Source organism: Bidens hawaiensis, unplaced genomic scaffold (assembly GCF_021521415.1).
Source record: "Bidens hawaiensis isolate Kalapana, Puna unplaced genomic scaffold, B.hawaiensis_p1.1 tig00012085_1, whole genome shotgun sequence".
Lineage (NCBI taxonomy): Eukaryota > Viridiplantae > Streptophyta > Magnoliopsida > Asterales > Asteraceae > Bidens > Bidens hawaiensis.
This window is the reverse complement of record NW_027491971.1, coordinates 51,738-76,736: the sequence shown is the minus strand read 5'-3', so window position 1 is coordinate 76,736 and position 24,999 is coordinate 51,738. Positions and strand designations below refer to the sequence as shown.

At 42.4% G+C, this 24,999-nt stretch overlaps 1 protein-coding gene and 1 pseudogene across 1 annotated transcript; both read right to left on the bottom strand.

Moving 5' to 3' along the window:
* Nucleotides 1-14,166: 14,166 nt before the first annotated feature.
* Nucleotides 14,167-17,008, bottom strand: LOC143539864 (eukaryotic initiation factor 4A-8-like; annotated as a pseudogene).
* A 514-nt stretch (nt 17,009-17,522) lies between these two features.
* LOC143539896 (eukaryotic initiation factor 4A-15-like) lies at nt 17,523-24,339 on the bottom strand. Its single transcript, XM_077033082.1, has 19 exons — nt 24,124-24,339; nt 24,000-24,031; nt 23,265-23,363; nt 22,840-22,904; nt 22,664-22,709; nt 22,521-22,581; nt 22,373-22,426; nt 22,190-22,270; nt 22,055-22,094; nt 21,821-21,933; nt 21,608-21,718; nt 21,392-21,508; nt 20,953-21,025; nt 20,793-20,826; nt 20,084-20,145; nt 19,205-19,274; nt 18,958-19,064; nt 18,450-18,880; nt 17,523-18,376 (listed from the first exon to the last, which is right to left on the bottom strand). Exons 1-19 carry the CDS (start codon nt 24,325-24,327, stop codon nt 17,741-17,743), a joined length of 2,436 nt encoding a protein of 811 aa, XP_076889197.1. The 5' UTR covers nt 24,328-24,339; the 3' UTR covers nt 17,523-17,740.
* Nucleotides 24,340-24,999: the final 660 nt, after the last annotated feature.

Sequence of the window (24,999 nt, the reverse complement as noted above, 5' to 3'; positions counted from 1 at the left end):
ATATTTTCTTTTTTATTTGTCCCATTAAAAATGTCAACTTTTAAAATTTATTAGTCAATTTTCAAGTTTACTCTTAAACACACACAACTAGCATTAATAAATAATATCGATGGACTCAATTTTCAAGGACATTATTGTAATTTGGTAAACAAAAAAGTCATCATTCAAACCAAGACACTTAGTATTAATGGAAGTTGAAACATGAAAAATTAAGAAAAATATACTTGGATCTTGGAAGATAGATTATGAAAAATAATTAGTATGCTAAAGTGGGTCATGATGTTGTACAGGTTCTGAAGAAACATTAAGTGAACCCTGGACAGATTATAGATAATCTGGGAGTTAAGTAATGTTTCCCACGAGAATGAGGTCCAACAGAGACGGTTGTTCTTCAGGGGACCTGCAAAACAAACACCGTAAGCTCGTCACTGAGAAGGGGGGGTTCCTCCTTGTGACCACCCTCCGGCGTGAGAATCAGACTAGATTGCTCTGAATATAAGTGTATATTAAGAGATTGCTAGATAACAGGATAGCAGATGATCTTACCATTCCAAGATGTTGGAGTATTTATAGCCGAAGGTAGGTTTCCTAGAAGGTACAGCCGGCTGAATAGTATTCCTGTTCTACCAACAGTGGACTATGCACAGGCCATACTGGTTGGTGGATAGGTTACGGCCAACAGTAACAAAGTCGGCTGCACTATTCCACCAACTGTAGATTATGCACGTCCTACCTACTGTGGATTATACGCAGGCCATGCTGGTTGGTGAATAGGTTACGGCCAATAGTAACACTATTCTACCAACTGTAGGCTGCGCACGCCCCTCAGTAAGAGTTGGTGAGTAGGCAGCGGCTAATAGTGACAAACAGTACTAGAGGGTGCTCCTCCTCGTACTGTTGTCGGTAAGCTGTCACCCTGTGATTGGCTCATGGGCTGTTCTAGTCAGATTGTCTGTCCTATCCATACCTTGGTAGGTATAGTACAAAAGATCTTTCAGAATCATACGGACTGGCTCATTTTGGCGGGATTGTTCCCGCCTTGCTCATTCCTTCATGTGACTACTGAAGTAGCTATTGTCTTGTGCGTGTAGCCCTGCTGTCTGCGGGTAGCCTTCCCTGATGGCTTGTATCCGCAACTGCGGGAACAGGCGGGGTACTTCACCATTGGGAGGCTTTCCCTGCGTGTACAGCTTGCGTACTGCGCGTAATGTTCTCTGAGCATGGTGGGTCCTGCGGGAGCAGATGGCCTTTGCGCATACGTCCCTGTTCAAGGTGAGTCTTGCGGGACCAACTGGGCTCTGCTGGGACCTACCTCTTCAAGCCCCCCCAGTCCAATGTTCTTCTCATGAATGTTTAATAAAGTGAGGTGAACTTTTGGACTTTAAGCAAGGGGTTTTGAAAAAGGTTTTTAGTTTTAAGGTTCTCCGTGGGGATTCTTCCCGCGGGTTTCCTAATGTCACTTGCAAAAATTCCCGATTTTTTTGCTTGATCTTTGGGTATGATGCGGGTAGATATGTAACCTTCTCGCAAGTCAGGAGCGTTGAGTCTTACTTGTATATAGTCTCCATGGGGTTCTGGTGGTTTTCAACATAGTGATCAATTATGCTAAGACCACCAATTCCATCACGGAGTTTCAAACAATATAATTCTCGACGTTCCCGTTATGCGGGGGTGTTATTCCTCTATCCGCAAGCATTGCCCAGAAGATCCTTCTTGGTTTCAATTCTCTGCGGGGCGCTAGGTATGTGAAGGGTTTTGCCTTAACACTACCCGCGCTCGTCTTACGGTTACTTTACTTCCAAGGTACTGGGGTCCATTCCCTGCGGGTGCTAGGTATGTGAAGGGTTTTGCCTTAACACTGTACCCGCACCTTTCTTATAGTTACTTGGTTGCCAAGGTATTCTTGGCTTCAATTCCCTGCGGGTGCTAGGTATGTGAAGGGTTTTGCCTTAACACTGTACCCGCACCCGGCTTATTGTTACTTGGTTGCCAAGGTATTCTTGGCTTTCAATTCCCTGCGGGTGCTAGGTATGTGAAGGGTTTTGCCTTAACACTGTACCCGCACCCGGCTTATGGTTACTTGGTTGCCAAGGTATTCTTGGCTTTCAATTCCCTGCGGGTGCTAGGTATGTGAAGGGTTTTGCCTTAACACTGTACCCGCATCCGTCTTACGGTTAATTGTTTGCCAAGGTATTCTTGGCTTTCAATTCCCTGCGGGTGCTAGGTATGTGAAGGGTTTTGCCTTAACACTGTACCCGCATCCGTCTTACGGTTACTTGTTTGCCAAGGTAAGGGGTGTTTTCCCGCTTACTTTTGAATCTTTTTTGAATTTTGAATTTCGAAATTCGAAGAGTTGGTGGAAAGATAGGAACAGTCCAAACATCTGAAACGTCGTGCGACGGTTTCTTCTGACTGTGTCAGGACGTGCAGGAAGTTATGGTGACGTGACAGTACATGGTCATTCCAGACGCTTTTTCAGGCGCGTGGGCGCGATTTTTCGGGCGCGTGGCCGCGAAATTAATGGTATGCTTCCTGTCAACAGCTGTTGCCAGCCTGCTTTTTGCCACGTGTCATAGTTTCATTGCACCTTCGATTTCTCTCTCCTCCGCATTAAATTCATCGCATTAATTGCGATTAGTATATAAAGGGGGAGAGGGCTCTTTGCAATCCACACCTTCACCCTTCTCTTCTTCTTCTTAGCGATTTCCGGCAAATACTCCCCTTTTCAGGCAAGCATTTTCCCGAAATCGCTTTCTTTCTGCAAAATGTCTTCTCGTGATCTTGAGTCTTCGGCCGATGATAAGAGTACTGCTGGTGAGTGCCAGTGTGCTCTGCCCGGCGATCAGTACCGGTATGTTGTTAGGAAGTTCATGCTCGATCCTTTCGAGCCTGAGTTTCCTGAACCCCATCAGACCGTGTACGATGCCCCCAGAGGCAGGATCGGGGTTTATGCAGCATTCTTTGTCTATGGGAATCTTAGGTTCCCATTGACAAAGTTTGTTTACCGTGTCCTTGAGAGGCATGGTGTTCATCTGACGTAGTTGCACCCCATGGCGATCGCCAAGATTCGCCATTTCGAGTGGGTGTGCCGGATTCTGGGCATTGAGCCCTATGTGGACCGCCTGATGACCTTCTATACTTGGAGGTGCATCCAGGGGTGGTACACCCTGACAACCCGGATCAAGGGTTTGAAGATTTGCGCGACCGAGCGCAGTCTCCGATCGTGGAAGCGGGAGTTCTTCTACATTTCTGCCCGCGCCATCCCCATTGCCATGAAGTTTAAAAATGGCCAAGCAATTCTGAGCCACCACGCCACCAACTACCAGGAGGCGGAATGGTTTGCGAAGATATCCCGGGTCCAATCTCCGGTTTACCGGTTTGCGGAGTCCGGGATGGTGATGTTGGGGATGAGCCGGGTATGGAAGGAGGCGTCTCAGGTTCCCATCCTTCTCGAATACGGTTTGAACTCTATTCCTTATGGTATGTCTTGTCTTTCTTGCTGATATGAGTTTGTCTTCTAACTGTTTCTTTTCTTTCAGAGGGGAACGATTTGGAGTCGCTCCTGTACCCGCGGGAAGCTGACGGTCCCGTGCGGGTGGGTACTCGTGCTCTTGACGAGAACGAGTTGCCCATCCTGGAGCAAACAGCGGATCGGTCTGTGGAGGTCTATCCGCTGGGCCACGAGATCCTGAGCCACCGGCGGCCAGGTAAGGCGTTATTCTCTCCTCCACCCCTCAGTGTTGTACCCGCTGCTGGAATTCCTGACATCCTGTCTTCTTCTGAGGAATCCGCAGATGGTCCTCCGTTAGTGCGGAAGAAGAGGGCTGCCGGCGGGAAAGGGAAGGAGAAGGCGGCCTCCACAGCCGATCCAGTGCTTCTATCTGACACTGAGTCAGATAGTGAAGAGGTGGCGGGGAACCCCGGTGGTGAGAAGACTACTGTTCCGGAGGCTACGACTGTTACCTCCGGAGAACCAATGACGACGACGGTGACCGGCATCAAGAGACCGGCTCCATCGGGTTCGTCCCCGCCCGTCCGTACGTTCAAGCTCAAGAAAACCCGTAAGTACAACTTTCTCTTAGCTTTTATCTTCGTAGTTTAATCCTTGTCTTTTAACACTTTTCTTCTTTACGCAGGCGTGGATGTTGGCGCATTCCAGGGTCAGGGGCCGAGTATTACCTCTCCGCCAATGACGGTAGGCTTGGTCAGCCTACCTGAGGCGTCGACCCAGGCGCCTGCGCCTGCTTCCGCTGGTTCAGTTGCTCACTCCTTTGAGCCGACTGTTCCAGCCGAGATGACGTCGCCGCCGGTGGTAAGTGCGATTTTTACAGCATCTTTCACCGAGCCGGCGGTTACGATTGCCGCAGATTCTGCGGCGGCGACCGCGACGGCGACCACGGCGGCCGCTACTATGCCTCAGCCACCGGCAACGACGGCCGGCCCATCAGGTACGCGTGGGGCTTCTCGCATCTCTCCGCCACCTTCCCATCTGCCTGACCTCTTGGATGGATTTCCATTGGGTTCAGGTGATGGGTTCGGCGGCTATCGGCCTGTAATTGACCCTACAGGTGTGTAGGGTTCTTTTGGCCCATTTTTCTACATATATTTTTTATCATCTTTTCCTAACTGCTTTTTGTTTTCTGCAGTGTCGGATTCCAATGAAGTGTATGTTCCGCGATGGAACATACGCCGAGGAACAACCCTTCGTACCCCTGTGGAGTGCGTGGAATGGGCTCGCCACGCTGCTCCCCATGGTGCGTTGGGGGAAGCCATGGCTAGCTACCAGGAGGGTAGGCTAACCAACGAGCTTCGGGTTCTCCAAGCCCGGATGCAGCCGCGCGTCGAGCTGCTTTGTCGTGAAAACGACAAGTTGAAAGCAGCTCGCGCCAAGGAAGTATCTCAAGCGCGGGCTCTTCGGGAGGAGAACCAAAAGCTGTCCGCAGCTGCTGCGGAGAAGGAGAAGGCCTTCAAGGCCCTCGAGGTTGAGGTTCAAGCGCGACTCGAGGCCCGCTCCAAGGCTGCCCAAGTTGTTAACAAACAGCTTCGGCTGGCTAAGGAGACTGCGAGGAACGCAACCGAGAGGGCCACCAAGGCTGAAGCCGTTGCTGAGCCTTTACGCGTGGAGAATGAGGAGCTCAAGGCCAAATTAGAGGCTCTCCAACGTGCTCATGATGCCTTGGCGATGGAAGATGCTAAGAAGCTCCAGGAGATCTTGGACCAGAGGGGCGTGCTTGACCATACCGAGCGGAAGCTTAAGGGACTCGAAGAGGCTGCCGCAAAGGAAGTTCTACTTGCCAACCTTAACAAAAGCGAAGCCGAACGCGCCTGCACCCAAGCTCAAGCCGCCCTTCAAGAAGCTCTGGTTGCCAAGGAATGGCTTCTTCGAGAAGCGTTGTCTCAGGTAAGTCTATCTTCATGTCTTCACGCTTTTCTTTGTAAATAGGGTGTTGACACTTGTATATTTTCTTATGTAGGTTGTGCATCGGGTCTTCTCAGAGACATCTTACGACGATGCAATGAGCGCAGCCCTCAACGCTTCTCACGAGGATGGGGAACGGGTCGGCTTCCTGCTTGGTCTAGGGTTTGTTGAGAAAGGCGTCCCGTCATCCAACTTCCCTTTGTACAATGTAGATACCGAAGCCATATATGACCAAGCAGTAAATCAATACGCCGCCTTCCCGCATCCGGTGGTGGAGAAGGTGAATGAAATTGCTGCTGCTGATGATGGGCTACCTATCCTTAAGGCTTACCTTGAACAGCCACGCTCTACTGACGGCGCTGGTCCAAGTGGAAGTGGCCCTGAAGCCTGATCCTGAAGATCCCTTCCCGCTGCTAGGATAGATTTAGTTTGTATAGATTTACTTTCTTGTAGGCGGGTAGTTACCCGGCCATTCTTGTAACGAATATTTATGAAATGTAAATCTTTGTGCGGCTAAGACCGCTTGATTCGTTGGATTCCTTGCTTTATAAACGTTATATGACTTACATACTTTAGTTTAAATTAGCAATTTTCCAAGTGTTTAGAATAAGTTAACCTTTGAACGTGGTAGATAGGTGTGAAGTTTTGCTTCCTCTTCCGTGATTGTGCGGGTAGGACCGTCACTTGCACGTAGTAGGATGGCTAAACTTTACCATCTGACATGCGTGTAGGTTTTCCTCATCTTTGAGGATAAGTTAACCTTTGAACGTGGTAGATAATAGGTGTGAAGTTTTGCTTCATCTTTCGTGATTGTGCGGGTATGACTGTCACTTGCACTTAGTAGGATGGCTAAACTTTACCCATATCTGACCTGCGTGTAGGTTTTCCTCATCTTTTTTTTTTTTTTTTTTTTTTTTTTTTTTTAGGATAACCTTTGAACGTGGTAGATGATAGGTTGAAGTTTTGCTTCCTTGTTCGTGATTGTGCGGGTAAGACCGTCACTTGCACTTACAAGGATGGCTAAACTTTACTTACATCTGACCTGCGTGTAGGTTTCCCTTATTTTTAACGTTGTGTTTATGCGGGTTTTGCCGCCTTCCACACGTAACGACTTACTTCTTCCCGTTGATGCGGTAAATACCGGCACCAGTGGGAAGTTCATAAGTATAAAGGTAAACACATTATGAAAGGAGAATCATTTCCATTAGAAGTGGCTCTAGGCCTTTTCTTTACAAGTTTTGGAATTGATCTACATATAACATTTGCGTAATTGAGCTCCATTCCATGTTCTTGGGATGGGAGTGCCATCGAGCCTTTCGAGCCGGTATGCGCCCTTTCCCAGGACTTCTTTGATAATGTATGGCCCTTCCCAGACCGGGGCCAGCTTTCCCGGGCGCTCTTGGTTTGAAGCCTCGTTGTTACGCAGTATGTAGTCTCCTATATTGAAGTTGCAGAGTTTTACCCGCGTGTTGTAGTACTTTTGCATTTGTCGTTTGTAGTTCTCTTCACGCACTGCGGCTAAGTCTCTGTGTTCCTCGGTTAGCATAAGATCCAACCGTCTTTCCGCATCATTGTCTTCTGGCTGACTCAAGACCCTTGGTGAGGGTAGACCAATTTCGACCGGGACCATGGCTTCAGTGCCATAAGTGAGGCTGAACGGGGTTTCTCCCGTACTGGCCTTCTTCAGCGTTCTGTTTGCCCAAAGGACGTGCGGAAGCTCGTCCACCCAGCCGGATCTGTGTTCCGATAGTCTCTTCTTGATGCCTTCGACAATGCTCTTATTTGCTCTTTCCACCTCACCATTACCTTGCGGGTGTGCCACTGAGGTAAAGGTGTGGGTGATTTGAAGTTCTTTTAGCCACTGTTGTAGCTTCTTGTCAGCAAAGTTGGTGCCGTTATCGCTCACCAAATTCTGTGGAAGTCCAAAACGACAAATAATAAATTCCCAAATAAATTTTTTGATATGTTTCGCGGTTGTTTGGGCTAAAGGTTTTGCTTCTATCCACTTGGTGAAGTAGTCGATGGCTACCACTAGGAACTGAACATTTCCTGCTGCTGTAGGAAATGGGCCTGTCACATCGATGGCCCACTTCTGAAATGGCCATGAAGAAGTGACTGGAACCAGTTCATTCTTCGGGCGGTGCGTGTTGGGTGCGTAAAGCTGGCAAGACCTGCATTTTCTGATGTATGCCAGTGCATCCGTATGCATCCCCGGCCAAAAGTATCCCGCGTTGTTTAGCTTGGCTACAACAGCGCGGGGACCTGCGTGTACTCCACAGATGCCTTCGTGTACTTCCCTTAGGAGGTAGTCAGCATCTTGGTTGTCCACGCATCTTAAGAGTGGGCCAAGAAAGTTACGTCTGTAAAGGATGTCATTGACGAGTTGATAATTCAGTGCTTTACAGCGTAGTTTTCTTGCCTGTGTTTTTGACTCTGGTAGTGTTCCTGCTGCAAGGTAATTTATTATTGGTGTCATCCACGTTTCTGTACCGGTTTGGATGACACGAATTTCCTTGTGCGGGACTGATGGTGCTTCGAGGAGTTCAATGCGGATGTCCTTTCCCAAGTGGGTGAAGGCTAGTGATGCAAGCTTGCTTAACGCATCCGCAGATTTGTTTTCGCTGCGCTTGACGTGTATGACTTTACAATCATTAAAATCACGCATAAGGGTTTTTGCCTGGGCGAGGTACAGGGCCATTGTGTCGTTCACAGCCGTGTACGTCCCATTTATTTGGTTGGCCACCAGCATGGAATCCACGTGGGCTTCCAAGTTTTTCACTCCCATCTTACGCGCAATTCTCAATCCGGCCAAGAATGCTTCATATTCGGCTTCGTTATTCGTACTTGGAAAATCCAACCGAATAGCGTAAGTATATTCTTGGCCTGCTGGGTTGGTTAATTTTAACCCTGCGCCTGAACCCTCGTTACTGACTGCTCCATCAGTGTAGAGTCGCCAGACATCATTGATGTCCTGTGCTGGGGAAGGTTGAGCCTCCTCCTGGCACTCTTTCTCCCGCGAAGCGGGGACTTCTGCAATAAAATCGGCCAGGACCTGGCCTTTTATGGCTGGTCTTGGCTTGTACTTAATTGCATATTCTCCCAATTCAATTGCCCATTTGGCTAGACGTCCCGATAATTCGGGTTTGCCTAGAACGTTTGAGAGTTTGAAGTTGGTGAGAATAGTGATTGGGTGGCCCTGGAAATATCGTCTTAACCTGCGTGAAGCGTGTATAAGTGCTAAGACCAATTTTTCGAGGGTAGAGTACCGGGTTTCTACGTCTGTTAGTACACGGCTAACATAATAGATTGGCATCTGGATGCCTTTTCGTTCTATTAGCAGGACTGCCCCGGTTGCTCTATCTGTTGCGGAAAGGTATAGAATTAACTCCTCTCCCGCTTGTGGTGCTGTAAGTGTTGGGAGTTCGATCAGGCGTGACCGAATCTCCTGAAAAGCTGCTTCCGCTTCTGGTGTCCAGCAGAAGTGCGTTTTCTTTAAGCAGTTTCTCAATGTTGACACGAAAGGAAACGACTTATCCGCATGGTTTGCCAAAAAGCGATTAAGTGCGACTAGTCGTCCATTCAGTGTCTGAGCCTGTTTGATGGTGGTAGGTGATTCCATTTTAACAATGGCTTCGACCTTTTCAGGGTTCGCTCTGAAGCCATCTTTAGTTACAATGACTCCCAAGAACTTCCCTTCTTCCATCCCAAATGAACACTTGCTCGGGTTGAGCTTCATGTTTATCTTTCTGAGCGTGTTGAAAGTTTCTTCAATGTCTTTCAACATCGCTTCTGGCTCGGGGCTTTTGATGACCAAATCATCCATATAGACTTCCAAGTTTATCCCGATTTGGGCATGAAACTCTTTGTCCATCAGTCGTTGGTACGTGGACCCTGCATTCTTAAGTCCGAATGGCATCATTTTATAACAAAATGTACCATCGGGCGTCCGAAATGCGGTTTTGTCCTGGTCATCTACGGCCATGTGGATTTGATGGTACCCCTTATACGCATCCAAGAAGCATTTAAGGCGAAATGGTGCCAACGAATCCACCTTAAGATCAATTTCTGGTAACGGATAACAATCTTTGGGGCATGCTTTGTTCAAATCTTTGAAATCTATGCACATGCGCCATTGTTTGTCATTCATCGGTACCATTACGGGATTTGCAACCCATGTTTGATATCTACTAACGCGTACGATGCCTGCGTCAAGGAGTTCCTTGACTTGGGTTCTACACGCGTTAGTTTGTTCAGGCCCCATTACTCTGCGCTTTTGTACGACTGGCGTAACAGCCGGATCGCACTTGAGCTTATGCTCCGCCTTACTTCGGGGTACACCAGTCATGTCAGCTGGTGCCCACGCAAAGATGTCAGCGTTTTTCTGCAGTAAGCGTTTGAGTAGGGTGCGGGTGGGATCAACGATTGTCGGTCCAATGGTAACGGCCTGGTCGGGGTATTTGCCATTGAAGGCCCATTTTTCCGGTTCGGTGATGGTTGGTTTAGCCATTTTCGGTTTGGGTTTAGATGAGACAGATGCGATGCATACCTGGGGAATGCCAGTGATCATCGCTACACCCTCAGCTGTTGGCCATCCCATCATGCCGTGGACTGAAGATACCACGGCGTTGAATCTTGCCATCCCGTCTCTTCCGAATAGGATGTCGTACGTGTGGTGTGGCTTTCTCATCACGACAAAATCCACGTCTTCTGTGCGTGAATGATTCCCATCGGTAAGAGTAACGGGGAAAGATAGGATACCCAGGGGGGTTTCTGTACTGCCATCAAACCCTTCCATTGAAGCGTAGACCGTTTCCCAGCGTTCTTTGTCTTCATCATCCAGCTTGTCAAAGAACTGCCTGTACATCACTGTCGACGAAGCGCCGTTGTCAGCAAGAGTGCGGGAAGTGATGTAATGCCCCAGCTGGCTTTTGATGACGATGGGGCCTTCTTTGCTGGGGCCTCCTGGCACTCGCGGGAAGCGCACCTCAGCTTCCTTCCACGCGCATGGTTCTGTCACTCGTCTTTTTCTTCCTCTGACCTTGCCATGAACCATGTTGATGCTGATGTCGACGGGCTTTCGTCCGTTACCTCTGTACCGGTTGTCATTCCTTCCTCCCTTCTTGATTGATGCCACGAGATGTGCAAGTCTTCCATCCTTGACAAATGTCTCAACAATATCCTTCAAGGATGTGCACTCTTCAGTACCATGACCCTTTGTCCCGTGGAAATCACAGGATTTGCTTTGATCCGCATTAGGTTTCTGCCGGATCAATGGGGCTTTTGGCCATGGCAATTTTTCCGTTGCAAATATCTCCGTGACGCTCTTGGTGAGTGGCGTCCACCGGTGTTTTCGGTTTGAAGGGTGTGTGTTGTCCCTTCCGCCAACAAAAGGGCGAGAGCTGGATGAGGTGTCAAAGTTTATCCTTGACTGCCAAATACCTAGCCGCCTCTTTTTGTTCTGCCGGGCGGTCCTAACGTTGTTCTCCCTTGTTCTCTGCGTGTAGAGGTGTGTACTCTGGGGAAGATCTCTTCCCAGCTGCTTCTCCGTCTCGGCAAAGCGCTTGGCTGCCGTCATGATGGCATCCCATGTGGATGGCATGCCGTCCTTACCCGTCAATGTGCGGATAAGCTCTGGGTACTCGGCGCCCTGGATGAAAGCGGCGCGAACAAGATCTTCACTTATGTTGCCCAGACTCAGCTTCTTGGAGTTGAAGCGGGTGATGAAGTCTAGTAAAGATTCATCCTCCTCTCTAACGCAGTTGAGGATCGTCCACTGCTCTTCAGTATACTTCCTCTGCTGGCTGAAGTGCTGGCTGAACTTGTTCTGAAAGTTCGCCCAGTCATATATGTGGTGGACCGGTAAACGATCGAACCATGCCCTGGCTGCTCCGACCAGAGTCATCTGGAACATGTAACACCACGTGGGTTCCGTCCCGTTACTGACGGTAGCCCCCGCAATGAACCTGTTCAAATGGTCGTCTGGGTCGGATAGACCATCATAAGTGCCAATGTTGGACATTTGTTTGGCACTTCTCGGGGCGATTGCTTCCGCAATGTCCCTTGCAAATTTTGACTTTCCTGCATTCGTAGCAGTTGGTCTAAAGGTTTTGGAGAAGTCACGCGGGTTTCTCTCCGCATTTGTTGGTTTAAAGGCTTCCCCAAAATTCCTTTTTGGCTGGGAGTCCGTTTCCTTACGCTTCCCTTTCGCCTTATGGCGAGGGTTTGCGTCGGTATCGGACTCTTCCCTCTCGTCGTCTGAGTACTCGCCCTCGCTGTTCATAATGAGGTGTTGGCGAGTACTGCCGAATTCGTCAGCCTGTTGAACTGAACGCAAGCGTTCGTCCAATTCAGCTTGGAACTCTTTCTGACGTGCTTCGGCCCACGCCTTCACTTGATCTAGTGTTTGGCGAGGGACCCTCGTTCGTTTTTCCAGCTGGGTATCGGTGAACCCCAGTGGAATATTTACTGCACTTGCCCCGGCTTGGGTAGTCGGGGTAGTGTTCGTAAGGATTGTATAACCGCCGGTGTTCCCCCCAGTTGCTGGGGTTGTTACCGGGGTTTCTTGGTCGGTTACTGGCCTTTGGACCGGAGTAACGTTAACCATTTCTTCAGAAAATTTGAAAAAACTAAATTAGTTCTAGCTTTTATGCACGGATGGCGCCAATGAAGAAACACTAAGTGAACCCTGGACAGATTATAGATAATCTGGGGGTTAAGTAATGTTTCCCACGAGAATGAGGTCCAACAGAGACGGTTGTTCTTCAGGGGACCTGCAAAACAAACACCGTAAGCTCGTCACTGAGAAGGGGGGGTTCCTCCTTGTGACCACCCTCCGGCGTGAGAATCAGACTAGATTGCTCTGAATATAAGTGTATATTAAGAGATTGCTAGATAACAGGATAGCAGATGATCTTACCATTCCAAGATGTTGGAGTATTTATAGCCGAAGGTAGGTTTCCTAGAAGGTACAGCCGGCTGAATAGTATTCCTGTTCTACCAACAGTGGACTATGCACAGGCCATACTGGTTGGTGGATAGGTTACGGCCAACAGTAACAAAGTCGGCTGCACTATTCCACCAACTGTAGATTATGCACGTCCTACCTACTGTGGATTATACGCAGGCCATGCTGGTTGGTGAATAGGTTACGGCCAATAGTAACACTATTCTACCAACTGTAGGCTGCGCACGCCCCTCAGTAAGAGTTGGTGAGTAGGCAGCGGCTAATAGTGACAAACAGTACTAGAGGGTGCTCCTCCTCGTACTGTTGTCGGTGAGCTGTCACCCTGTGATTGGCTCATGGGCTGTTCTGGTCAGATTGTCTGTCCTATCCATACCTTGGTAGGTATAGTACAAAAGATCTTTCAGAATCATACGGACTGGCTCATTTTGGCGGGATTGTTCCCGCCTTGCTCATTCCTTCATGTGACTACTGAAGTAGCTATTGTCTTGTGCGTGTAGCCCTGCTGTCTGCGGGTAGCCTTCCCTGATGGCTTGTATCTGCAACTGCGGGAACAGGCAGGGTAGGTTCTCTGAGCATTATTTTGCTTTAGGATTGGTAATTTTACTACTTTACCATTATTTTGCTTTCATTTATCTTTAAATACTTTACCGTACTATATCGTATCAAACAATTTTAATACCTCTATTATTTCTGACGATTTTCTGGATCGATATATTCAGTATCGGTATTTAGCTCATTTCTAATTGATAGCGCGTGTTATATAATTGGTATTATCAACTATTGATCACAAAAGAGGATATCTTGTGATCAGACTTTTTAATATACAAATTCAAAAACTGTACACATTTTTAAACGTTTTAGACTGTGTCGAGTTTGCTGTGAGATGATTCATATATATTGATTAAAAGTTATAAAGTTAGTAGTAATTTTATATTCTTGAAGGGCCCAACAAGTCAATATTCATATACCATTAGCTAATTAACCAACTAATCATTTAACATTTTAACCCATACACCTAGTACCCTTTTAAACGTTGAATTTTCAATTGCATTCCTCAAATCTTTACTTTGAAAGTGTATGTAAGTGTTGATTACTTTACTCAAAACTTTAATCAGTATTTAATAAATATGTATTAGTGTGTTTGTTGTATATATCACTTATCTAATACAATAACAAGAACTAATAACATGTTGAGAGTTGAATTTGGCTTGCATGACGTACGCGTGATACCACAAGTGTCCAAAACCGTGTCGCTTATGGATATATTACACAACCACATGACATTTTTTAAAACATTTATTGTTTTCTTGTGGCATAAGATATACTAGCAAATAGTATTTAAAATTTAGGAGGTTCTCCTTTGTTGGCTTCCCTTTGTTGAAATATTCATAGATTAGAATTAGAACTAATAATATTTCTTAATGTTGATGTTGAGATTGTGACGGCATATGGTCTCAAAACCTTCGAGACTAAGCAAAACTTGAATGGTTTAATGATCAAATTTACCTATTTATCATGCTATTTCACTAAAATCATTTTAACTTTTTTTTTAAGTCAACCATCTTTCATTATCTGTGTCAATCTTATAAAATTCCTTTTTAATGTTACAAAAATTTATTAATTATTCATCTAAGGAAAAATTCCATACATGCTTCTACAAACTTACTTGTAACATATTATACATGTCCTTAAAAACCCATAAAAATATCAAATTTGCTTATTTCATGAAACAACAATTTTTGTAGAACAAAAAAAACTAGTAAATAAGTTTTTTGTTTATGATTAAGTAACTAATAATTGCGACATAAGCTTATATATTATGCCAACTCAACTACTAGATTTAGGATTAAAAAACATGTTTGAAAATCAAGAACAATGCCTCACTCACCTCATCTTCTAACTGAAGAACACAAACAACCAACAAACACTAACCTTAATTATTTAAAGCAAATCAGCAACATTTGATGGCAACTCTTCAACAGCCACATTATAAAACTTTTGAATATCAAACAGCATTCTCTGATCTTCACCAGTCACAAAATTAATAGCAACACCTTTTCTCCCAAACCGCCCGCTTCGTCCGATACGATGAAGATAATTCTCAGGTTGTGTTGGAAGATCATAGTTGATCACAAGTGACACTTGTTGGACATCAATCCCACGTGCCAAAAGATCAGTTGTGATCAACACGCGTGAAGAGCCAGATCGAAACTCACGCATTATGATGTCACGAGTGTTTTGATCCATGTCCCCGTGTGTGGCCGAGACAGTGTGCTCACGGCTGCGCATCTTGTCGGTTAGCCAGTCGACTTTGCGGCGTGTGTTGACGAATATGACACTCTGAGTGATGGCTAAGGTTTCATAAAGGTCGCAGAGGGTTTCGAGCTTCCATTCTTCTTTTTCGACGTTGACGTAAAACTGTTTGATGCCTTCTAAGGTGAGTTCGTCGCGCTTAACGAGGATTCGGACGGGTTTGTTCATGAATTTTCTTGTTATTTCTAAGGCTTCTGGAGGCATGGTTGCTGAGAAGACGCCTACTTGAACCTTTATTGGGAGAAGCTGGAATATGTCATAGATCTGATCCAATGCATACAATAAATAAATTAATCATCATCATCGTACTCAGTATATCCCACCAATAGCAAAGCTATGGTAATTAATATGTTTTTATAAATAAATTAATAATAATCACTGGCCGGACGAGTACAAACATATAATAAACACATGTACCTGATCTTTGAAACCTCTTGAAAGCATTTCATCAGCCTCATCAAGCACAAACATATTAATATAGTCTGGTCGAAGCGATTGCCTCCTTAGCATATCAAACACACGACCAGGAGTGCCAACGACGACATGAACTCCAGCAGAAAGGATCCTTTGGTCCTCGCGGACACTGGTCCCGCCAACACAAGCATGAACCTTGACACCAAGGTAGTCACCAAGGGCCCGCATGACTTTCTCAATTTGTTGTGCAAGTTCACGAGTCGGTGCTAAGACCAAAGCCTGGCATTCGACAATGTTATAATCGAGTTGTTGAAGGATACCCGAGCAAAGGTTGCAGTCTTTCCGGTGCAGATTGAGCTTGTTGGATCACATCAAGACCCTTGGTGAATGGGACAATTCCCCTTTGTTGAATTGCTGATGGTTTCTCAAATCCTACAACATTTATTATATATTATATATAAATTCTTTCACAAAACTGATTTGAATAAGCAGTATGTATCACACTAGCTATAGCAATGTTGTAGCATGTATACCATATGCATAAATACCCCTCAAGAGGTTTTCTTGCAAGTCCATTGCATCAAAACTATCATAAACTTCATCATAACAAGTAAAGAAATTATCTTGCCCATCTGATGATAGTCTGTATAAAAAAACAAATGAACATTATTAGAATTAGAAATAAGCTAAGAAATAACTATGTAACAACTGGTTGTCAAGATGGTTTTCCAAATTAAATTCACCAGATTTGTAAAAGGTTCAATATATATACTTAATAAATGTGTGTAAGAAAATATGTACGTATATGATGATACATGATAAATATATATATATAGAATGGAAATGAGACTCCTTGTCTCTCTCTCATAACTCTCACAAATAAAACTAATAAACTAGACCCTATTTATACACCTACTAAACTTCTTATCCAAGACAACCCCAACTTCCTCTCCAAGGCAAACCTTTACTAAACCTATTATAATTCAAATACCTAAATTAAAACATAATTAAATAAACCCTCAACTTTATTACTAATTCAAGATTAATCCTTCACATGCATGCATAATAAAATTAATTTAATACAAGAGACAAACCTAATTAGAGAGGATATGATGGCAATGTGTTTACTGTTCAAGCAAACTCCTCGATCGGATCTACTACGTACACCGTGGAGTTGTGTAAAAGAAACAAGGTTAATGGAACTGTTTGTTTCATCCAAGATTAACTTCCCATTCAGTCAATTTTACGTTTTTACCCCTACCAGTAATATTCACAAGATTTCTGTTTTTTTTCTTTGTGGCCGGTGATCAGCGAAGCGTTAATAAAACTCTCAAAAGTGATTACTTCTACTATCTGGAAACACCCACGTGTTGCAACGACTTGAACTTTGATTTGTGAAGGACACTAATGCCTCCTTTGGTTACCTCGCTGGAAACCAGAAATGATCCACACCCTCTCTTTCTAGTTGCTTTGAACCGACGCGTTGCGGTGGAAACTTGGTCGGTATTGGTTTAGTTCGTTACGGTACCATAAAAATGTTATGTGGCGAAAGTTGAAAGTTTTGAGTTGGTTTTTATAAATTTGGTGGCAAAAGTTAGTTGTTGACCTATGACAAAAGTTTAAAGTATATCGAGTTGGTTTCATAAGTTTGATTACCAAAGTATAAAAGATAAAGTATAAAACATAAAACAGTTGACAAAGTGTAAAATGAAAAACATTAAAGGAAAAAGTAAGTAGTATGAAGTTCAAATAACCGAACAATGGTGGCAAAAGCTTCAATGCTATGGTGGCAAAAGTCTAAAAGATGAAACTTTCCATGCCTTACAAATTTGACACATGATTATAATCAAATCACGTTCAAACACTTACAATAATAACACATCATTCGAGCTAGGCATGTTCAAAACGGTTTGGGACTAGGAACCGGAACCGGTTCCTATATTCAAAACCCCCTTTTAAACCGGTTCCAGGCTCGAACCGGTTAGGGAACCGAACCGGTTCTCCCACCCTCGGACCCCTAACCTATCTAACCGGTTCTTACCGGTTCCTAACCCGGTTCCTGTACCGTAACCGGTTCCAACCGGTTACAGTGTGAAACATTTGTAAAAAACCCTCACCTAAGGCTAATATTCTATGACATATTCCCTTTAAGAAAATTCAAAGGAATGATATAAAAAAGAACCGGTTCCGGTTCCAGAACCGGTTCCGGTTCGGTTCCGGTTCCTACCCGCCCCCACTCAGAAATGCAAGAACCGGTCACGGATCATCGGGTTGAATCAGATAGGGTCCGGTTCCTACAAAAAACGGGTAGGAACCGGTTCGGGTCCGGTTCGGGTCCAGGAACCGGTTTCGTTGAACATCTCTAATTCGAGCAATGAATTCACACATAGAATGAAAAACTAGACCAAAAACTTAACCAGAAATATAATTATAATAATTATACCAAAAGATGAAATAATAAACAAATCCAGGATCATAAGAGTACACAAATATAAGTTCCAAATATCTTGCAACACCAAGTCACTTAACAATAACATTAAACTTAAAACAACCAACCAAAACCGATAGATTTCAAAATCACAGCTTCTAACTTTTCACCTTCACTTAAAACAAAGCCAACGTCCGTTTCTTTAAATCAGATCAGCGACATTGGACGGCAACTCCTCAACCACCACGTTATAAAACTTCTGAATATCAGCAAGCATCCGTTCATCATCAAGCGTCACAAAGTTAATCGCAACACCTTTTCTCCCAAACCGCCCACTTCGTCCAATACGATGAAGGTAATTTTCAGGCTGCGTTGGAAGATCATAGTTGATCACAAGTGACACTTGTTGGACATCAATACCACGTGCCAAAAGATCAGTGGTGATCAACACACGAGAAGAACCTGATCGGAACTCACGCATGATGATGTCACGGGTGTTCTGGTCCATGTCACCGTGCGTAGCAGAGACTGTGTGGTCACGGCTGCGCATCTTGTCGGTTAACCAGTCAACCTTTCGTCGGGTGTTGACAAAAATGACACTTTGTGTGATCGCTAAGGTTTCGTAAAGATCACAAAGGGTTTCAAGTTTCCATTCTTCTTTTTCGACATTGACATAAAACTGTTTGATACCTTCTAGGGTTAATTCATCACGTTTCACGAGGATTCTTACGGGTTTGTTCATGAACTTCCTTGTGATTTCTAGAGCCTCGGGTGGCATGGTTGCTGAGAACACACCAACCTGGACCTTTGATGGTAACAGCTGGAAGATATCATATATCTAAAAGAAAGAAAATTTAGCATCCAAAAAGATTTAAAATGTAATGTATATTAATGAAAGGAAAGAAAATAACCTGATCCTTGAATCCTCTTGAAAGCATTTCATCAGCTTCATCCAGCACAAACATCTTGATGTTATCAGCACGTAGTGACTGCCTTCTAAGCATGTCAAAAACACGTCCAGGTGTACCAACAACAACATGAACCCCAGCTGAGAGGATGCGTTGGTCCTCACGAACACTGGTCCCACCCACACAAGCATGAACCTTGACACCAAGGTAGTCACCAAGGGCCCGCATGACTTTCTCAATTTGTTGTGCAAGCTCACGGGTTGGAGCAAGAACCAAAGCCTGACACTCGACTACATTGTAGTCAAGTTGTTGAAGGATACCAGAGCAAAAAGTTGCAGTCTTTCCGGTTCCTGATTGAGCTTGTTGAATCACATCAAGACCCTTGGTGAATGGAACAATTCCTCTTTGTTGAATTGCTGATGGCTTTTCAAAACCTAGAAAAAACAAAGACACACATGAACATAACACTTTGCAAGAGTTATTGAAAGAGTTGAAGCTTATATGTACTAACCATATGCATAGATGCCTCTTAATAAGTTTTCTTGCAAACCCATAGCATCAAAACTATCATAAACCTCATCATACGATGTGAAAAAGTCTTGTCCATCAGTAGAAAGCCTGCAGCATCAATAAAAGTCAACAGCATGAGAAAAAACATGTGTATAAACCGTTTGCACATTGCTTTTTAACAAATAAACAATACCAACATCTGAAGTAATGATATACATGAACACTAAAGACACAAGTGTCAAACTTACAATTCGTTCATTTTGGAATCGAAGTGACGAGTATCAAACTGGGAACCTTCGGGAGCTGCGCCTGCCATGACTGCACAAAGCAAAACCAGCAAAAAACAATGAGTTAACAGATTATAAGATGCATCAAAAGATGTCCAATATCACAGATCTACCTTACAACTGACTTACAAAACAAAGATTTACATGAAGGGTGTCATACTAATAAATATAAATTAGTATGCACAACGGAGATAAGCAAATGCATGTGTGTGAAGTATGAGTGAAACATATACATGTATGAATAACATAAGATACAATCATCTATATTCAGTTCATTCTTCCATTCCACAAGCTATAAAAGACCTTTAATAAAAAGACTAAAAAAAGCAGCAGTGAAGCAGAGCATAATCATACCCTGAGCTTATAGAGCCAAGATCCAAATCCTCAGGCATAAACAAAACTTCAAACAATTAAATTCAAAGTACAAAAAGATAAACTTTTTTTTAATTAAGTTTACATGCCTTAGTTATTCTGAAGGTGTTGAGTAGTCCTAACAAAACAAAGTCTTTGTTTATTCGTTAACTTAATAATAATAATAATAATAACTCATTCATCATCATCATCATCAAGTACTATGAATCGAATAATAAACATGTATTCATTCTTTAAAGTTTAAACATCTAGATGAGAAGTCGATTCCAATACAGATTAAAAGTTAGGTTGCTTGAATCAATCAGTAAAAGCAGAACATAGAGATAGAAAGAAACAAAGAAAGCAGCATACATCTAAGCTAAATCATCAACACCGATCTATTATACATAAATATAAATATATGAAGATCGAATATGCATAAATAAATAAAGAGAAAATCAGAGTGATAAAATTAAGGATCTGCTGCACCTGAATCGAAGGTTGGAGGCTTTTTTAGAAAACTCCTCGGAGTGGCCGTGGAGGAGTTGAGACTGATGTTTTGAGATTGAAACACAAACAAATCTTACCCCCTACTACTACTTTTATTAGTGCTACTCTTTTGCCCCTTCTTTCTGATCCTTTTTACCCCTTGTTTCTTTTAGCTAGACGCTTCTTCTATCCATTGGGGTGGACGATTTTGCCACTTCTTCATTCTTTATTGTTAGTTATTATTATTTGGTGAACACGCAGAGGTCACTAATTCTTTATTGTTTTCTTATGACTATCCAATTCATTCACTACGTTTTTCACTTGCATCAATACTTGGTTTATAATTATATTGTTTTCTTTCTTTCTTTTTTTAAATAAACCCTTTATGACGGGACAGACTTAATGCATTACATGTTTGAAAACTATCGTACAAAAGTCTCATTTCCAAAGTTAAGTTTTATAGCTAAAGTTGAGAATGTGAAACATTGCCAAGGAGCAACAAATTTATACCATCTTTGATCAATATTAAAATAGGGTAAAAATATAAATTATCCATTTGGAAAGGGCATATAGGTAGATCAATCTAACAATTTACCAAGGCTTTTCATTCATATAAACGAATTCAGAAACTACAATGCCATTGTAATTATGCACTTCTTAAACATGTTATTATCGGTTATGGATTCTCAACAATGGCTGTTGAACCCACTTTGCCAGTACGGCTACACATTCACACAACATGTCTGAGAAATTGGCACAAAAATATTACAATTTCTATTACATTGCCTCATAGCATATTGGTCAGATTCCTAATCCAAGGACATTGTTAAAACAGAATCAACCATTGCTTTTGTAATTTCATTTATAACAAAATGAACAAATATGGCTTCCAAATTGAGAGATAACATCTACTACACCGCCATAACCAGCAACACAAATAACCTGTAAAACAGACAAAAATAACTGTATTTTTTTACTTTTGTCATGACTTTCTAATATCAGGTTGATATTTATGGTATTTATTACGCCGCTTCCAAATATAGCTTCCGATTTTCAGCTACATAACTCTTTTTATCAAATTTTTGCAAGCTTTTCAAATCAATTAGTATTTTAAATTCATCAAAAGTTGCTTCTCAAAAAGGTGAAATTACAATGTCCTGATTAATAACTGTAGGTCTGTAGTCTCTACATATCTTAAATTATGTGTTTTTGTTTGTGGGCAGTCATTTTGGAAGAGCATAAAGTTAAAATAGTTAAAAATCTTTTCGGAGTTGAATACAAAAAAGGAACTGGAAACGAGGAACATACACCCGATAAATGCAAGGAAACAGAAAATGTTGACCGAGGTACGCATTGTATCTGAGACAGCATAACACCGTTTATGTCATAACGACTCAAAACTGGTTCTGCACCCACAGCTAAAATCTGCAAATGATCGAAACAACATAAGTAAAATAAACAAAGGGAAGATAACTTTCACATAGAGTATATGGCCCACAAACTAAAATAAATAAAAGTAGTTACTTGATTATCATCAAAGCATATATCTTGGATGCAAGCACGTGTCATGATCCCTGAAATTCTTTCAGAAGCTGAAAGATTCCACACTGATAAATTTCGCCCAGACCCACATGCCTACAAATATATGTTCAGTATTACTTAAAAACTAAAACAGAAACACATGTGAAGGCATGTGGTCACAAAAAACTAGAATATATATAAAGATTGTTGCCTTACCAGCCACTTTTCATTAGCATCAAGAGCAATGCAACTGACATATGAAAAGAACTCTTTAGATTTCTTATCTTTTCCTGGCTCAATAACATTAGTACACTTTCCACTTCTGCAATCTGCAATAAACTAACCAAATTAAGAGTTGGCCGGTCGATAACTAATACCTATAATTCGATTGCAGAAACTATAAAAAAATAGCAATCTAATTATTTAACCAAAGTGTTTTGGGATACGTACCCCAAATTCTGGCTGTTCCATCCTCTGAGCCAGTTATAATCTACAAACAGAGCAGTGGAAAACAAGATTAACTAACAGAATACATTAAAAAAAAAAATTAAGTGAGAAGAGAAAAAAAAACGTATCAGCATATACCTGATTACAAGAATTTCGGGCAACAACAGAATGTAGATAACCAGAATGCCCTTTGAAAGTCAGTTTGATTTTAGATTTCTCCTGAAAACGTATTGCACAACATAGAACTCCATTTATCCAAAAAGGGAAAAAGAAAACTAATCTCTGTATTTGATTATTTAATCACATTCAGGAAATACATACCACATCCCAACAATAGGCACATGAATCACCAGCAGCTGCATATATGGAACCTCCCTATGGTACATGAAAAATCAACTCAAATCTTACATACATGTTTATCTAGTTATAAATGCCGACAAATGTTTTTTTTAAGGAAAAGCTTACAGACCTGAGTATCAACAGCAATAGCATTAGTTTCAGGGATAGGAGAAAGTGCACCCCAAGGACCTCTGAGGAGAAGAAAAAAAACATTACTTAGAACTAAACTAACACACTCATAATTTATCATCGTTTTAAGTTTATGTGACTAACTTATGTTGAGGATTTGCTAAGTCAAGTTGCGGCTTCAAAAGGCCACCTGCAAGAATAATGTGTAGAGTGAATAAAAAGTGTATCAAGATTTTGTCAAAGAACGAATATATCACATTTATTGGACTGTAACTCAAAACTTAATAAAATGATAATGAATAGAATTTCGCGTGACAAACCATTCTGCTTTGCTTCAAACATATCCATCCACTTCCATCCTCGAATCCGACCATCATCACCACAACTAAATAAAAACATAAGTTAACAGATATAAGACGATGTTAATCCAACATAAATTGTTTACAGAACGAGCATGAGAAAGACATTATATTAATAACAACTAGTTCTAAGTAATTCTACAGCGTTCATCAATTTATCTTTTCCGACCAAGGGAACATATCATCAATCCGGGAATATGGTCCACTTTAGGAAATAATAGTTTGTATTGTTCTCAAAGTAAAATAGTTATACTTTTTCTTACAAACTAGACTCGATTGTTGAATGGATACTATGAAAACTAAACAAGTCTAAACAAACAAGCAAACAAAAAGGAATTGCCGACACATAATAAGTATATAACTAGCAAGCATCATTAGATGTTTACCTCAACAGCAAGGAATCTTCAGCATCGCCATAGAACTTGACATCATAAGTAGGCCCATCGTGTCCATTAATTAAACAATCTGGTTCAGCTACAAATAAACTAAAGAAAACTACCATAAGCAAGCCGCAAATACACACCCTCATTAAGGGGGTGTTTGGAATCACAATTTTAAAATTTGAAAGTGATCATGTGTAAGGACTAATCAAAATCAGATACTCAATCATGATCATAGAACATGAAGCTGTAACAATAATAATAATCACATATTCAACAAACACAATCTAAATGCATCCTCAAAAGGCTTTGTATAATCACTTTCAATTCATAAACTATGCAGTCGATATAGGTGATATATCACCTATATCAGTTATCGGTCCCTTGGTAAAATATTGGCCAGAATATCAGTACCGATTATATCGGCGATATTGATTGATATATCACCGATATTCCCTATAGCAGTGTTTAAATTCTTCATTATCCATTTTTAGTGCTCAATGTTAGTATTTTAAGTCTTAATTAGTTCCTACTTGCCACAATGGTTAGTGTTTTGGCAGTTGCAAAAGGTTAATCTGTTAATAGTAAGAGAATATATTGAATTTTACATGATATTAGAATTAGCGAAATCCCATCGCGACGATCGATATCTCAAATATCAATCCTTGACCGATATCCGATATTTATCCGCATTCACTACTTAATTCATAAATAAACAATCATAAAATATAAACTACTTACTTTTGAGCCCTAGAACTCCCAACAGCTGGTGACTGTAAGCAAAAGCAAAGAAATGCATATAAAATTGGTTGGCAAGTATAAAAAAATTAGAGAGTAATAGCAGATTGATGTAACTACAACATACGACGGAGGATATTAGAGAGGATAGCGAATACGATGCGATTGAACCGTCGCTAGAGGCGGCGACGATGTAATTAGGGTTTCGGTCATCAGTAGTAGACGGAGGAGAGAAGACCGTACGGAAGATGGTGAGTGAACTGGATTCCAGGTCATCTAGTATGCTGTCTCTGTAGGCATCTTCATCCCACTGCCTACAGTCTCCCGCCATTTTACTTACGATGCTGCAGCTGGTGGTGGTGGTGGTTAATTGCTGCTGCTTCAGCACTTTAGTGTTGATGTTGGTAATTAATAAATAATATGGTCAATAAGAATATAATATTATTAATTAATGATAATTTAAGTGTAGTTTTTGTTCTTTTAAGGCTATGTGTGGTCGATGGATGAACGCGTTTGAGCCACAGATGCAAAACCACCGACTTCCCTTAAACGCTAGTCCCTTTAGGCGATAATGGCCCGTCCTTCGCACTCCACCGGCATGGGTTAACACCCCAAAACGCCCCTTAGCTTGCAAAAGTGCTGCCACATCGGATGAGTTATGAGGCTATAAGTATGCAGCATGAATTATGAGGCTATCAAATCAAACTACACCTACCATAAGTTAATATCAATTCAAAGTTGATATTAACACATCTAATGCATACATTTTTTTTTTTGCATTACATCTACTGTCTTGCATTCTATAAGCATAAACCTCATGCCCAAACTAACTTGACTAACTGTGACAAATTTAAGCAATAGTTGACCCAACGGACCTTAGTTACTCGCCTATATGTGAGGGTTAATGCATAATCCATAATAGCCAAAAATGTGCCAGCCTCCTTGGTGATAAGGGTTAATATGGCATCTAGGAAATGTGGATGTCCCGAAAGCGAAAGAGAAG